Genomic DNA, 14,799 nt, shown 5'->3' with positions numbered 1-14,799 from the left:
TAAAGTGCTGCTTAAGCACTCCAATGGTTTTCTCCACAATATTGCGAGTGGCTCTGTGGCTACCATTGTATCGCCTCTCAGCTTCAGTGTGGGTGTCATGCAGGGGGGGTCATCAGCCAGGTGGCGAGGCCATATTGTCACCAAGCATCCAGCATTGACCTTGTGGCTGATTGTTAAACAAGTCAGATACAGTGCTCTCACACAGGATGTGAGCATCATAGATGCTGCCCGGAAATCGAGCATTCAATGCCAGTATAACTTGCTCATGATCAACGAGTTGGCCATTCAGGGAGTGGAATCTCTTCCGGTTCTGCAAATCTCTGCATCCTGAAAAGGTGCCCACATCATGATGTGCGTACAGCCTTTTGCTCCCTGCACCTTGGGGAAGTTTGCAATTCTGGAGAATCCTAGAGCCCTCTCAGTCTGTGTCTCCCTGGTCATAGGGAAGCTGATCAAGTCCCTCCTGCATGCGTACAGGGGCTTCAGTGACCTGTCTAATGCAGCAATGTGTGGCATGCTGAGACAGACCTCAAATGTCACCTGCTGAGGCCTGAAAAGAACCTGATGCGTGGAACTACAGTACCGCAGTGACTTTGACCTCAACGGATAGTGCAGTACTGATGGTGCTGGCAGGCTGCAGATCTCCCCTTATGAGCTGGCATACCTCAGTGATAACCTCTTTGTGGAAGCGCAGTCTCCGAAGGCAGGTGGTGTCAGGCAAGTCGAGGTAAGAGCGCTTGTCCCTGTACTTGCAGGGGGTGTAACGTCTGGTTCTCCTCATCAGTCTGGCACATCTTACTTTGGGCACATAATGCTGTAGAGCATACCTTTGGCCATCTCGAGTCTGCAGCATATAATTGGTCATCAAGAGAGGGTGAGAAAGGACAGGCCCCATTGCAATAGCTCTCTGTTTTCCACCGATTGGTCACAAAGAATGAATGTCCCGACGAAGACACCTATTCAATTCCAATCGGTCATAGTATGGTTAAGATGTTTGTACAGATGTTCACATCACCTCCAAAGACCTCCAGAGTACATCCGAACTCCCCCGAGGTTGAAGCACAGCAGCCTTTTAAAGGATGTGACATGTGATATAGAACATGGCATCCATAACGCTGTGATTAGTTCCGGTTAGTTCCACTTTTTGTTTGTGGTTTTTTGGGCGAGCGATATTGTGGGCGATATGTGTGCAAGGTGGTGAAAGTGACGCCGGGCGATCTCATGGTTGTTAGTTTTGGCAAATGTGATCTTTACGACAAAAAACAGTGGGCGGGCGGTATTTTGAAATTCGGCGTTAATTCCATGCGGAAACTAATGCTGGCCGATATTATGGCCGGTGATTTCGCCCATTCTGATGATTCCACCCAAAAAAAGTGGGTGGCTGATATTATTTTTTCCTGGCATTACACACATGGGAAAAGTAACGCTCGGTGATAATTTTCTGAAAAATGCCCGTCAGTTTCCATTTTGTGGCTAAATGGGCGCTATATGGGCATTATAAGTAATTTCAATGGTAAAATGGACGTTAAGTGGGCTTTAAGCATGCAAAAAAAGTGGAAATTCTAGCCCTTGGTGTTTGAAATGCATAGGAAATCGTCCTATATATGGATGCAAGGAATCCTGAGTTACTGTCCTAGAGCCAACTGTTTCTGTAGTTGTGACTGGTAATTCTGAATGGTAATTTGTGTTCCTGGTGCCAGGGTGAAGGACATCACAAAATGGGGTGGAAAAACCAGAGAGTAAGGGAAAGCAGCTGAATAGCTATGGTCCATGTTGGAATCATTGATAGATTTTTTTGAGATCTGGCAGTGCGAGTGTATGGACGTAGGCACTTGAATGAAAAGACCTCAAAGTTAGTAACCTCCAGATTACTTCCCATGCCATTTGCTGGAGATTATGATTAGCAGGCCAATTTGTAGCTGCGGAAAAATGGAATACTAGCCAAATAGCCTTCACCTGAACCAAACTACCACCTTAAGGAGAGGGTAGATTATGATGATGGAAGTTTTAAACTAATATGGCAGGGGGCTAAGACCAGAGACACCAGACAAGATTAATGAAGTTGTTACAATAGAAACAGAAGGATTTACTGAAAAAAGTGAGAAAATATTATCAAAGGAAAAAGGCCACGAGGTAGAGTGATTTAAAAATATTGTAGATGAGACAAGTCATATTCAGGGTCAACATTCCACAAAATTAATCAGGATTGAATCATCATCATCGGCAGTCCCTAGGGGTCGAGGATGATTTGCTTTCACACTAAAAATGAGTACTCAGGTGACTGATTAACTCATTTAAACAGTGGAAGATGACTGTGTGTGAATTATTTTAATGTGGGGTGGCTGTTGCACACCAGCCACCACACGGGCTTGACGGAGCAAGGTCTTGGTCCAGTGACAAGGGGATCCAAGACGACTGGAGACCAGGCTCCACCGCATGTGCCAATACATACGCACAAACTCAAACATACTCCTACTGTCCTCCTTCCTTTCTCCTTCCCACAGGATCTCTCTCTACATGGAGTTCATAGCATGCAATGTGAGCCTCACAACCTCAGCTTCACTATTGGCCCTTGCTTCGCCTTCCCTTGGTCTTGTCAGGATTGAATATTGTGTATGTGAATGCACAAAGTACTCAAAGCAAAATTGGACAATTAGAACTATTAATAGCTGTAAAGCGATTTGATATATTCGTTATAATGTCAACATGACTTATGTTTGGAAAGGTCTTGGAGCTTAATATTAGAACCAAGGGGAAGCAAATTTACGCAGTGGTTCTCCCGTTCATCTACTGTAGCTTCACTGATAGAGACATGGATACATCTGAAAAATGGCATAATCAGAGAAGCCACATGGAAAATCACCCGCATAGAGTTTCCAGCACAGAAGAAGGCCATTCGGCCTAGCGTGTCCATGCTGACTCTTAGCGAAAACAATCCAAAATTAATCCCACTGCCTGCTTTTTCCACATACCTTGTATCTTCCTATGCTTATGATACAGGTTTTCATGAGGGATAGGAAGTGAGAAAAAGAGGAATGGGTTGGCAACATTAGTAAAGGAATTATGCTATAAAGTAAGAAGGTGTGTTAATGCAGAATCCATCTGGAAAATGTTAAGAAAAAGGCGTATTGTACAAATTTTGGTGTGCATTACAGGCTGCCAAGCAGTGGAGATGAGATAGAGATGGCAATCTTCAGAAAAGTAAGTACAATGAGGCAAAAATATTGGGTAATTTTAAACATCCCATGTAAAACCATGTAGAGTACAGATCAGGAGGGACCCATTTCCAGCAGTAGTTGGAGAGAACCACACCTACTCTCAATTAAAATGCTGCAAATGTTTGGGACACATTTTGCTTGTACCAGCTAGTGGTTTTGTTGGCTACTTAGATGATTTTAAAGTGTTTGTAGTGGATATACAATGTTCTGAATTCTTTATTCATGGAGGCCTTTCTAGCAATTCCATTTTGGCTAGAGAATGAGGAAGAGGAGAAAGAGTAAGAGGAGAAAGAGTAAGAGCATCAGGAACTGGAGAAAGGAGCAACCTGAGCTGTGGGGAGACCAAATGGAAGGAAGTGTACTCGCAGGAATCCTTACCCTTTCATCATAAGTGTACAGGCCCAGAACATTCATGGCATGTAGGCATCACTGGCAAGGCCAGCATTTATTGCCTATCACTAATTGCCCTTGAAAGGTGGTGGTGATTCGCATGCTTGAAGCGCTGCAGTCCATGTGTTGAAGGTATTCCATAATATTGTTGGAGAGGGAGTTCAAGAATTTTGACCCAGCGATGATGAAGGAACGGCGATATATTTCCAAGTCTGGATGGTGTGTGACTTGGAGGGAAACTTGGAGGTGATGATGTTCCCATGCACCTGCTGCCCTTTTCCTTCTAGGTGGCAGAGGTCGCAGGTTTGGGAAGTGCTGTCAAAGAAGCCTTGGCGAGTTGCTGCAGTGTAACTTGCAGACAGTACACACTGCAGACACAGTGCACCAGTGGTGGAGGGACTGAACGTTTAAGGTGGTGGATGGGGTGCCAATCAAGCCAGCTGCTTTGTCCTGGATGGTGTCGAGCTTCTTCAGTGTTGTTGGAGCTGTACTCATTCAGGCAAGTAGACAGTATTCCATCACACTCCTGACTTGTGCCTTGTAAATGGTTGAAAGGCTTTGGGAGTCAGGAGGTGAGACACCCACCACAGGATTCCCAGCCTCTGACCTGCTCTTGTAACCACAGTATTTATGTGGCTGGTCCAGTTAAGTTTCTGGTCAATAGCATCCCTCAGGATGTTGATGGTAGAGGATTCAGTGATAGAAATGCCGTTGAATATCACGGGGTGGTGGTTAGACTCTCTCATGTTGGAGTCATTGCCTGCCACTTGTGTGGCGCAAATGTTACTTGCCACTTATCAGCTCAAGACTACATGTCATACAGGTCTTGATATTCGGGCATGGACTGCTTCATTATCTGAGGTGTTGTGAATGGAACTGAACATTGTGCAATCATCAGCGACCATCCCCACTTCTGACCTTATGATGGAGGGAAAGTCATTGATGAAGCAGCTGAAGGTGGTTGGGCCTAGGACACTGCCCTGAGAAACTCCTGCAGCGATGTCCTGCAACTGAGATGACTGGTCTCCAACAATCATGACCATCTTTCTTTGTGCTAGCTATGACTCCAGCCAGTAGAGAGTCGTCCCCCTGATTCCCATTAACTTCAATTTTACAGGGGCTCCTTGATGCCATACTCAGTCAGTCACTCTCAATTCACCTCTGGAATTCAGCTCTTTTGTCCATGTTTGGTCCAAGGCTGTAACGAGGTCTGGAGTCGAGTGCTCCTGGCAGAATCCAAACAGTGCATCGGTGAGCAGGTTATTGGTGAGCAAGTGTCGTTTGATAGCACTGTTGATGATGCCTTCCATCACTTAGCTGATGATTGAGAATAGACTGATGGGGCGGTAATTGCTGGATTTGATTTGTCCTGTTTTTTGTGGACAGGACATACCTGGGCTGTTTTCCACATTGTTGGGTAGATACCAGTGTTGTAGCTGTACTGGAACAGCTTGGCTAGAGATGCGGCTAGTTCTGGAGCACAAATCTTCAGCATGATAGCCGAGATGTTGTCGGGGCTCATAGTCTTTGCCATAGCCAGTGCGCTCAGCCTTTTCTTGATATTATGTGAAGTGAATGGAATTGGCTGAAGACTGGTTTCTATGATAGTGGGGACCTCAGGAGGAAGCCGAGATGGATCATCCACTCGGCACTTCTGGCTGAAGATGGTTGCAAATGTTTCAGCATTATCTTTTGCACTTGCGTGCTGGGCTCCACCATCGTTGAGGATGGGGATGTTCATGGAGCCTCCTCCTCCTGTGACTTGTTTAATTGTCCACTATCATTCACAATTGGAGGTGGCAGGACTGCAGAGCTTTGATTTGATCCGTTGTGGTTGTGGGATTGTTTCGCTTTGTGTATAGCATGTTGCTTCTGCTGTTTAGCTTGCATGTAGTCCTGTGTTGAAGCTCCCCAGGTTTGCAGCTCCTTTTTAGGTACGCCTAGTGCTGCTCCTAGCATGCTCTTCTGCACTCTTCATTGAACCAGAGTTGGTTCCAGGATTGATGGTAATGGTAGAGTGAAGAATATGACGGGTCATGAGGTTACAGATTGTGGTGGAATACAATTCTGCTGCTGCTGATGGCTCACAGTTCCTAATGGATGCCCAGTTTTGAGCTGCTAGGTCTGTTCTGAATCTATCCCATTTAGCATGGTAGTGCCACACAAAACAATGGAGTGTGTCCTCAGTGTGAAGACGGAATTTTGTCTCCACTGTGCGGTAGTTACTGCTACCAATACTGCTTTGGACAGATGCATCTATGACAGGTAAATTGGTGAGGACTAGATAAAGTAGCTTTTTTCTTTGTCTTCTCTCACCATCTGCCGCAGGCCCAGTCTGGCAGCTATGTCCTTCAGGACTCAGTCAGCTCCGTCAGTAGTGGTGCTGATGGACATTGAAGTCCCCCACCCAGAGTACAGTCTGTGCCTTTGCTATCCTCAATGCATCTTCCAAGTGGTGTTCAACATGGAGGAGTGCTGATTCATCAGCTGAGGGAGGGCGGTAGGTGATAATCAGCAGGAGGTTTCCTTGCTTATGCTTGTCCTGAAGGTATGAGACTTTATGGGGTCTGCAGTTAATGTTGAGGACTCCCAGGGTCATTCCCTCCCGACTGTATACCACTGTGTCACCACCTCTAGTGAGTTCGTCCTACCAATGGGACAAAACATACCCAGGGATGGTGATCGAGGAATTTGGAACTTTGGTTGGAAGGCATGATTCTGTATGATTATGTCAGGCTGTGGGACAGCTCTCTCAATTTTGGCACAATGTGCCAGATGTTAGTGAGGACTTTGCAGGATCGACAGGGCTCAGTGTGCGGTAGTTGTGTTCAAAGCCGTGCCTAGGTTAATGGTGGTGGTCTGTCCGATTTTATTCTTATTGTTTTTTTATAGCAGTTTGGCACAACTGAGTGGCTTGCTAGGCTATTTCAGAGGGCAGTTAAGAGTCAACCATATTGCTATATATGGTTACATATAAGCCAGACCAGGTAAGGATGACAGATTTCCTTCCCTAAAGGACATTAGTGAACCAGATGGGCTTTTACGACAATCCAATAGTTTCATGGTCACAGTTACTGACACTAGCTTTTTATTCCAGATTTATTTAATTAGCTGAATTTAAATTCCCCAGCTGCCATGGTGAGATTATTCCAGGCCTCTGGATTACTAGTCGAATAGCATAATTACTATACTACCCTACACGCAGTATTAAGGAGGTTGGCTTCTCCGCAGGGGCTTTACAGAGTTGTCCCCAGCTGCATTCAAGATGTGCAACCAGCTAGTACAGCAGTCAAGGCCACTTCAGTCCTCAACTTCTTTGCCTTTACCTTCTTCTAGGTTACCATAGGGATATTAGTAACATCAGTCAGTCTGCAGTTCGTGCTTGGTTTAAGCAGTTGGCTGATGCCTTGTTTACTAGAGCAGACAATTTCATCACTTTCCTCAGATACAGTTGGAAGCAGGAGGACAGGGCTCTGTGGTTCATACAGACAGCAGGATCCCCCCAAATCCAGGGCCTAATTGACTGAACCCATTACCACAATGGCTCCTTCACACAACCTTCATGAAATTTAAGAACTTGCACACCATTAATGTGCAACTGGTATGTGATCACCCGAAATGAATCGTACAGGTGTATCGACTTTCCTAGCAGCTGCCATGATGCTTTTATCTTGCACTAATCCTCCATGGACCTTGCTCCATATAGATTACAGAGTAACAATACCATAGAAAGAATTTGCATTTATATAGCATGTTTCCTAACCTTAAGACATTTCAAAGTGCTCTACTGTTGTAATGTCGCGAAGCACAGTTCCCCACAATCAGCAATGGGATTGATGGATCTGCTATTGACCTGCTCAGCCAACTCTCTCCTTTGCTGATGTTTAACTTGACAGGTCACCCATCACCTTTGAAGGAAAAGAGAATCTCCTTCCTGTTCCTAACTTCCTCCATGAGTACGTCAACAAATGCATCTGAAAATCGTTCTCCCTGTTACTTCAATAACTTGCTTTATACTGCCCAGGTTGGAGCTGGAATGCTTTGCAACTGGTTCTTCTAAGGGAAATATTTAATAAATATTTGAAGTACAGGAAAATACAGGGCTATAGGGATAGAAAAGGGAAGTGAGAGTAGTTTTAGATTGCTCGAGAAAAGAGCCAGCCAAACATTCTGGGCCAAATTGCTCTCTTCTGTACTATAATAGATTTAACGTGATTGGCAGAAGAACCAAAGGCAGCATGAGGAAAACCTTTTATACGCAGGATCTTGAATTCACTGCATGAAAGGATGGTGGAGGCGGTGGAGGCAGATTCAATCGTGGCTTTCAAAAGGGAATTGGATAAGTGCCTGAAAGAAAAAATATTGCAGGGCTACGGAGAAACGACGGGACTTGCCGAAGTGCCCTTGCAGAGAGGCGGCATGGGCTCGACGGGCCAAATGGCCTCCTTCTGTGCAGTAACCATTCTATGGGCTCAAGTTTTGGCCTGAGTTGCTCCTATTTTTTTTGAGCAACTAGTTTAGAATGGAGCATCTTAGGAATTGCAATTCTCGGCATTTAGATTGCTCCAGTTCTAGTGAATAAGAATAGTTTCATTTTAGAACAGATTTTTTTTTTCAAAAGGGGGCGTATCCAGCCACTTATGCCTGTTTTGCAAGTTTAGGCAGCGAAAACTTACTCCAAATTAACTTAGAATGGAGTAAGTGTAGAAAAACCTTGCCTCGACTTAGAAATCAGGCGTGAGGAACGAGAGATGGCGGGGGGGGGCGCGGTGGAAGGGGGTTTTACAAATAAAGAGCCAACATCAATAATAAATGATAAATAAGTCAATAAATCAACCAATAAATCAATCAAAAAAAATTACAAAATTAAAATTAAAAAAATAAAAATCACTCAATCAATAAAAAATTATTTCTACTCACCAACTGCAGCACCAGGAAGAAGAGAGGGCGGGGGGAGGGGGGTGAAGAAGAGATGGGGGGAAGAAGAGAGTGGGGAAGAGAAGAGAGGTGGGGAGAGGGAAGATGAACGGGGGGGAGGGTAGAAGATGAACGGGGGGGGAAGGGGGGAAGATGAATGGGGGGAAGGGGGGAGAAGATGAATGGAGGGTGGAGAAGATGAACGGGGGTGAGGGGGGAAGATGAATGGGGGGGAAGGGAGGAAGAAGATAAACGGGGGGTGGGGGAAGATGAACGGGAGGGGGGAGGGCAGGGAAGATGAACAGGGGGCGGGGAAGATGAACGGGAGGGGAGGGGGGAAAATGAGCGGGGGGGGGAAGATGTATGGGTGGGGGGAGGGCGGGGAAGATGAATGGGGGGGGTAGGGGAAAGATGTACGGGTGGGGGGAGGGCGGGAAAGATGAACAGGGGGCGGGGAAGGTGAACGGGAGGGGAGGGGGAAGATGAACGGGGGGGGGGGGAAGATGTATGGGTGGGGGGGGGAAGCTGTACGGGTGGGGGAGGGCGGGGAAGATGAATAGGGGGCGGGGAAGATGAACGGGAGGGGAGGGGGGGAAATGAACGGGAGGGACGGGGGAAGATGAACGGGTGGTGGGAGGGAGGGGATAATGAACAGGGGGCAGGGAAGATGAACGGGAGGGGAGGGGGTAAGATGAACGGAGGGGGGGGTGGAAGAGAGAAAAGAAGCTGAACAGGCACCGCCGAGGACTTCAGGCGGGGCCTGCACTCAGAAGACGGCAACAACTCTTCGGGCGGGGCCCGCCCCCAGCCAGAGGTCGGGCGGGCGGACCCCACCAATGACGAGGTAAGATGTGTCAGGCCACACAGCCCGGGATAGGGGCGACGTCCCTTCGGCCTGGGATTGGGTCGTCGCCCGGGAGATGTGACGCGCTGGGATGGTCCGGGAACTACTGCGCACGCGCGCAGCTGCTGACACTCTTTTTGGCGCAGGGCTGTAGCTCCGCCCCCAGCAGCTCCTGTTGCGCCGCGCCGAGCTAGAAATGGGCCTACAGCTATCAGAGAATCGCGAGGTAAGTATTCGGCGCAATTTTTATTCTACAAATTAGTCGGGCCTCTCAGATGTGCGCCGTTCTAACGGGAGTCCGAAACTTGAGCCCTATGATTCTATGACTGTATAAACCTCTTTGGTTCTATGGTATTGAGAGAAGATTGTGCCTGAGCAAGATCTTAATTTTGGATCAGGAAACGATGGGTTGATGAGGAAGCTCCCCGAAGGGTCAGCTGATGAATTTACCATACAATATGAAACTGCGTTATACAAATGAGGAAGGTCCCAAGTTCAATCACTGATTTAGCTCGACTTACTTGGTTCAGTAATGGGATTTGTACAATTGGCAGATCTCTGAAGTCTTATTTATTTCTAATGATGGTCACTGATTTCCTGAAAACTGCAACCATTTCTGTACTTATTGCAAAAATAAATTAACTTTTCTCCATCTCAGCAAATTTGTCCTTCTCAAAAATGTAGCTTTTTCCAATGATTTGTTTCTGTGATATTGTGGGTGTATTCTGCATCTAAACACAGATGGCAGAATGTTCTGAGACTCCACCTCACCAGTAGGCCTCGATATATATAAAAGGAAAAGAGTGACTAAAGTAAATGTTGGTCCCTTAGAAGATGAGAAGGGGGATTTAATAATGGGAAATGTGGAAATGGCTGAGACCTTAAACAATTATTTTGCTTCGGTCTTCACAGTGGAAGACACAAAAACCATGCCAAAAATTGCTGGTCACAGGAATGTGGGAAGGGAGGACCTTGAGACAATCACTATCACTAGGGGGGTAGTGCTGGACAGGCTAATGGGACTCAAGGTAGACAAGTCCCCTGGTCCTGATGAAATGCATCCCAGGATATTAAAAGAGATGGCGGAAGTTATAGCAGATGCATTCGTTATAATCTACCAAAATTATCTGGACTCTGGGAAGGTACCATCGGATTGAAAAGCAGCTAATGTAACGCCTCTGTTTAAAAAAGGGGCAGACAAAAGGCAGGTAACTATAGGCCGGTTAGTTTAACATCTGTAGTGGGGAAAATGCTTGAAACTATCATTAAGGAAGAAATAGAGGGACATCTAGATAGGAATAGCGCAATCAAGCAGACGCAGCATGGATTCATGAAGGGGAAATCATGTTTAACTAATTTACTGGAATTCTTTGAGGATATAACGAGCATGGTGGATAGAGGTGTACTGATGGATGTGGTGTATTTAGATTTTCAAAAGGCATTCGATAAGGTGCCACACAAAAGGTTACTGCAGAAGATAAAGGTATGCGGCGTCAGAGGAAATGTATTAGCATGGATAGAGAATTGGCTGGCTAACAGAAAGCAGAGAGTCGGGATAAATGGGTCCTTTTCGGGTTGGAAATCGGTGGTTAGTGGTGTGCCACAGGGATCGGTGCTGGGACCACAACTGTTTACAATATACATGGATGACCTGGAAGAGGGGACAGAGTGTAGTGTAACAACATTTGCAGATGACACAAAGATTAGTGGGTTGTGTAGAGGTCACAGAAAGGCTGCAAAGAGATTTAGATAGGTTAAGCGAATGGGCTAAGGTTTGACAGATGGAATACAATGTCAGAAAGTGTGAGGTCATCCACCTTGGGAAAAAAAACAGTAAAAGGGAATATTATTTGAATGGGGAGAAATTACAACATGCTGCGGTGCAGAGGGCCCTGGGGGTCCTTGTGCATGAATCCCAAAAAGTTAGTTTGCAGGTGCAGCAGGTAATCAGGAAGGCGAATGGAATGTTGGCCTTCATTGCAAGAGGGATGGAGTACAAAAGCAGGAAGGTCCTTCTGCAACTGTATAGGGTATTGGTGAGGCCGCACCTGGAGTACTGCTCCAGGTGTGGCCTCACCTGGAGCAGTACTTAAAGAAGGATATACTAGCTTTGGAGGGGGTACAGAGACGATTCACGAGGCTGATTCCAGAGATGAGGGGGTTACCTTATGATGATAGATTGAGTAGACTGGGTCTTTACTCGTTGGAGTTCAGAAGGATGAGGGGTGATCTTACAGAAACATTTAAAATAATGAAAGGGATAGACAAGATAGAGGCAGAGAGGTTGTTTCCACTGGTCGGGGAGACTAGAACTAGGGGGCACAGCCTCAAAATACGGGGGAGCCAATTTAAGACCGAGTTGAGAAGGAATTTCTTCTCCCAGAGGGTTGTGAATCTGTGGAATTCTCTGCCCAAGGAAGCAGGTGAGGCTAGCTCATTGAATGTATTCAAGTCACAGATAGATAGATTTTTAACCAATAAGGGAATTAAGGGTTATGGGGAGCGGGCGGGTAAGTGGAGCTGAGTCCACGGCCAGATCAGCCATGATCTTGTTGAATGGCGGAGCAGGCTCGAGGGGCTAGATGGCCTACTCCTGTTCCTAATTCTTATGTTCTTATGTTCTTATGAATGCAGCAAATAGCTTACTGGAAAAACATGGATGCAATGCCCTTTTTTAATATCCAGCAATGTCAATGGAAGAGAAATAGTGGGCACTGCACCAGTGATTTTCCAATATGTTGTCTGCTGCATACGAGACCCCACTCGGAAATTCTCCCAGGCATTGTAGAATTTGAGCTTTAGGGTTTACCATAAATTGTTGCTGGAATTGTTACAAATTCTTTGGAATCCCTCACTGTAACCATTCTAGAATTTGATCGTATGAAGATATTATCTATTTAATGTCATATTATAGTTACATACTCCCTATTTTTGTTCAAATTAATAATGATAGTCACTGTTAATGGCAAAATATAGATGGAATAAGGTAATTTTTCCGAGACTTTTTCTCCCAGCACTGAGACTCGCATGATGGGAGCACAAATCGCAGAGTCGGGTGGCGAGATCAGTGCACCCTATTCAAGGTGCTCCTGATTTTCAATAGAGAAACAGAAAGAGAATCCACACTGGGATCAGCAGCCTTGTAAAATGTTCCCATATCAGACTTTCTTGTTTGAACTGTTGTCAATTTATACAGTCTGATAATTATCTTATGGCTGTTACTGATACATACCTGTGGCAGCACACGATATATTGCATTCCCACACTGTGTTACCATAAACTCTCTATCAAACATAATGTGGAAAGGAAATGCTTTGCAGAAGGTGTATGGACTGATTCTGGAATCTTGGGTACTATTCTCCTCAAATCTATCCAGATCTTCGGAGAAAGCCTCTTCTTCTGAATCTTTTTGCTCAATCAAGAATTGAATATGATCACACTCTTCACTCTTCTCCTGGACCACCTAAAATGCAAACAAATGGGATAAAATTAGCTGCCTCAAAGGGTTCAATGATGCTTCAATAAAAGGAAGCTATCTCCAATGTTAAGAATGTAATGCACTTCACTGTTGATTTTAAAACCTGATACTCACCATCTCAATTATACTAACAACTTTTTTATAAAAACAGTAATTTAAGCACACATTTATAAAGTGGCCCTTCACCTTTTAATAAAGAGTACATGCTCATGCATAGAGATAAAACACATACTAAATGAGAACTGTGATTCAGTTTTCACTAAAGCAGAAGATACCCACACTGTCACAGTAACGGAGAAGAGGATAGGGAAATTGGCTAGGATAAAAATAGATAAACAGAAGGTACTTAAACGATTGGCAGTGCTCAAAGTAGAAAAGTCACACCTTCCAGATGGGATGCATTCAAGGTTGGTGAGGGAAGAAAGGGTGGAAATAATGGAGGCTCTGGCCATAATTTGTCAATCCTCCTTGGATATAGGAGTGATGCCATAGAACTGGAGTGTTACATCCCTGTTTAGGAGGGAGTAGGATAAACTCAGTAACAACATGCCAATCAGCCTAATGGGGTGGTGGATACTTCTAGAGACCATAATCCAGAATATATTTAATTGTCACTTGGAAGAATGCTGGATAATAAATGGCAGCTAACACAAATTTGATAAAGACAAATTGCGTCTGAAAAACTTGATTGAGTTTTTTGATTAAATAACGGAGTGGGTTGACGAGGGTAGTGCAGTTAATGTTGTATATAATGACTTTCAAAAGGCATTTGATAAAGTGCCACATAACAGACTTGTTAACAAAATTGAAGTCAACGGCATAGGGACAAGCAGATCAGAGAGTTAAATGCGTTGCTCAAAGAGTGGTGTGGGAAGAAGGGGTTTCAATTCATGGGGCACTGGCACCAGTACTAAGGAAAGAGGGATCTGTTCTGTTGGGACGGAATCCATTTAAACCAAGCTGGGACCAGTGTCCTGGTGAATCGAATAACTAGGGCTGTAGACTGGGCTTAAACTAAAACAGGAGGGGGAAGGGTTAGGTGAAGGGAAATTCAGAAATCTAAAGTGAATAGTCAAGGCAAAGAGAAATATAGCAATTTGGGTAAAGATAAGCAGAATGTGACAGGAAGGGACAGATAGTTTAATGGTAATAGTGCATCAGCGAATAAGATAAAAGCAGGGAATAATGGTAAAAAGTTAAAATTAAAGGCTCTTTATGTGAATGCACAAAGCATTCATATCAAGATAGATGAATTAGTGGCACAAATAGAGATAAATGGCTTTGATCTAATAGCCATTAGAGAGACGTGGTTGCAAGGTAACCAAGTTTGGGAACTAAATATTCCAGGGTACTTGACATTTTGAAAAGACAGGCAGAATGGTAAGTAGCGGGTGATAGCCCTGATAATAAAGAATGACATAAAAGCAGATCTTGGCTCAGAGCATCAGGAACTGGAATCAGTATGGGTGGAGATAAGAAATAACAAGGGGCAGAAAACACTGGTGCGAGTAGTTTATCGGCCTCCTAACAGTAGTTATACTGTTGGATAGAGTATTAATCAGCAAATAATAGTGGTGTGTAACAAAGGTAATACAATAATCATAGAGGATTATAATCTTCATATAGACTGGGTAAATCAAATTGGCAACGATTGACTAGAGGACGAGTTCATAGAATGTATTTGAGACAGCTTCCTAGAACAATATGTCATGGAACCAACCAGGGAACAGGTTTTTTAGATCTTGTATTGTGTAATGAGGCAGAGTTAATTCGTAATCTCACAGTAAAGGATCCTCTGGCGAAGAGTGAGCTTAATATGATAGAATTTCACATTGGATTTGAGAGTGAAACACTTCAATCTTAAACTTAAGGACACAAAAACATTACCAAAAATAGTGGGAAACCAAGGGGTGAGGAACTTAAAGTAATTCATATCATTAGAGAAAAAGTAT

The 14,799-nt window shown here is 44.7% G+C and overlaps 1 protein-coding gene across 1 annotated transcript in view; it reads right to left on the bottom strand.

The window, feature by feature from the left end:
• The window catches only part of gucy1b1 (guanylate cyclase 1 soluble subunit beta 1), a 185,780-nt gene that overhangs the window by 95,577 nt on the left and 75,404 nt on the right, over positions 1–14,799 (bottom strand). The window contains exon 3 of the mRNA XM_070862479.1: positions 12,602–12,832. Within this exon, the coding sequence (XP_070718580.1) occupies positions 12,602–12,832 (231 nt within the window). The remainder of the gene's footprint in view (positions 1–12,601; positions 12,833–14,799) is intronic.

Source organism: Pristiophorus japonicus, chromosome 2, assembly GCF_044704955.1.
Source record: "Pristiophorus japonicus isolate sPriJap1 chromosome 2, sPriJap1.hap1, whole genome shotgun sequence".
NCBI lineage: Eukaryota > Metazoa > Chordata > Chondrichthyes > Pristiophoridae > Pristiophorus > Pristiophorus japonicus.
The sequence above is the reverse complement of the archived record's forward strand: the minus strand, read 5'-3'. Positions and strand labels throughout refer to the sequence as shown.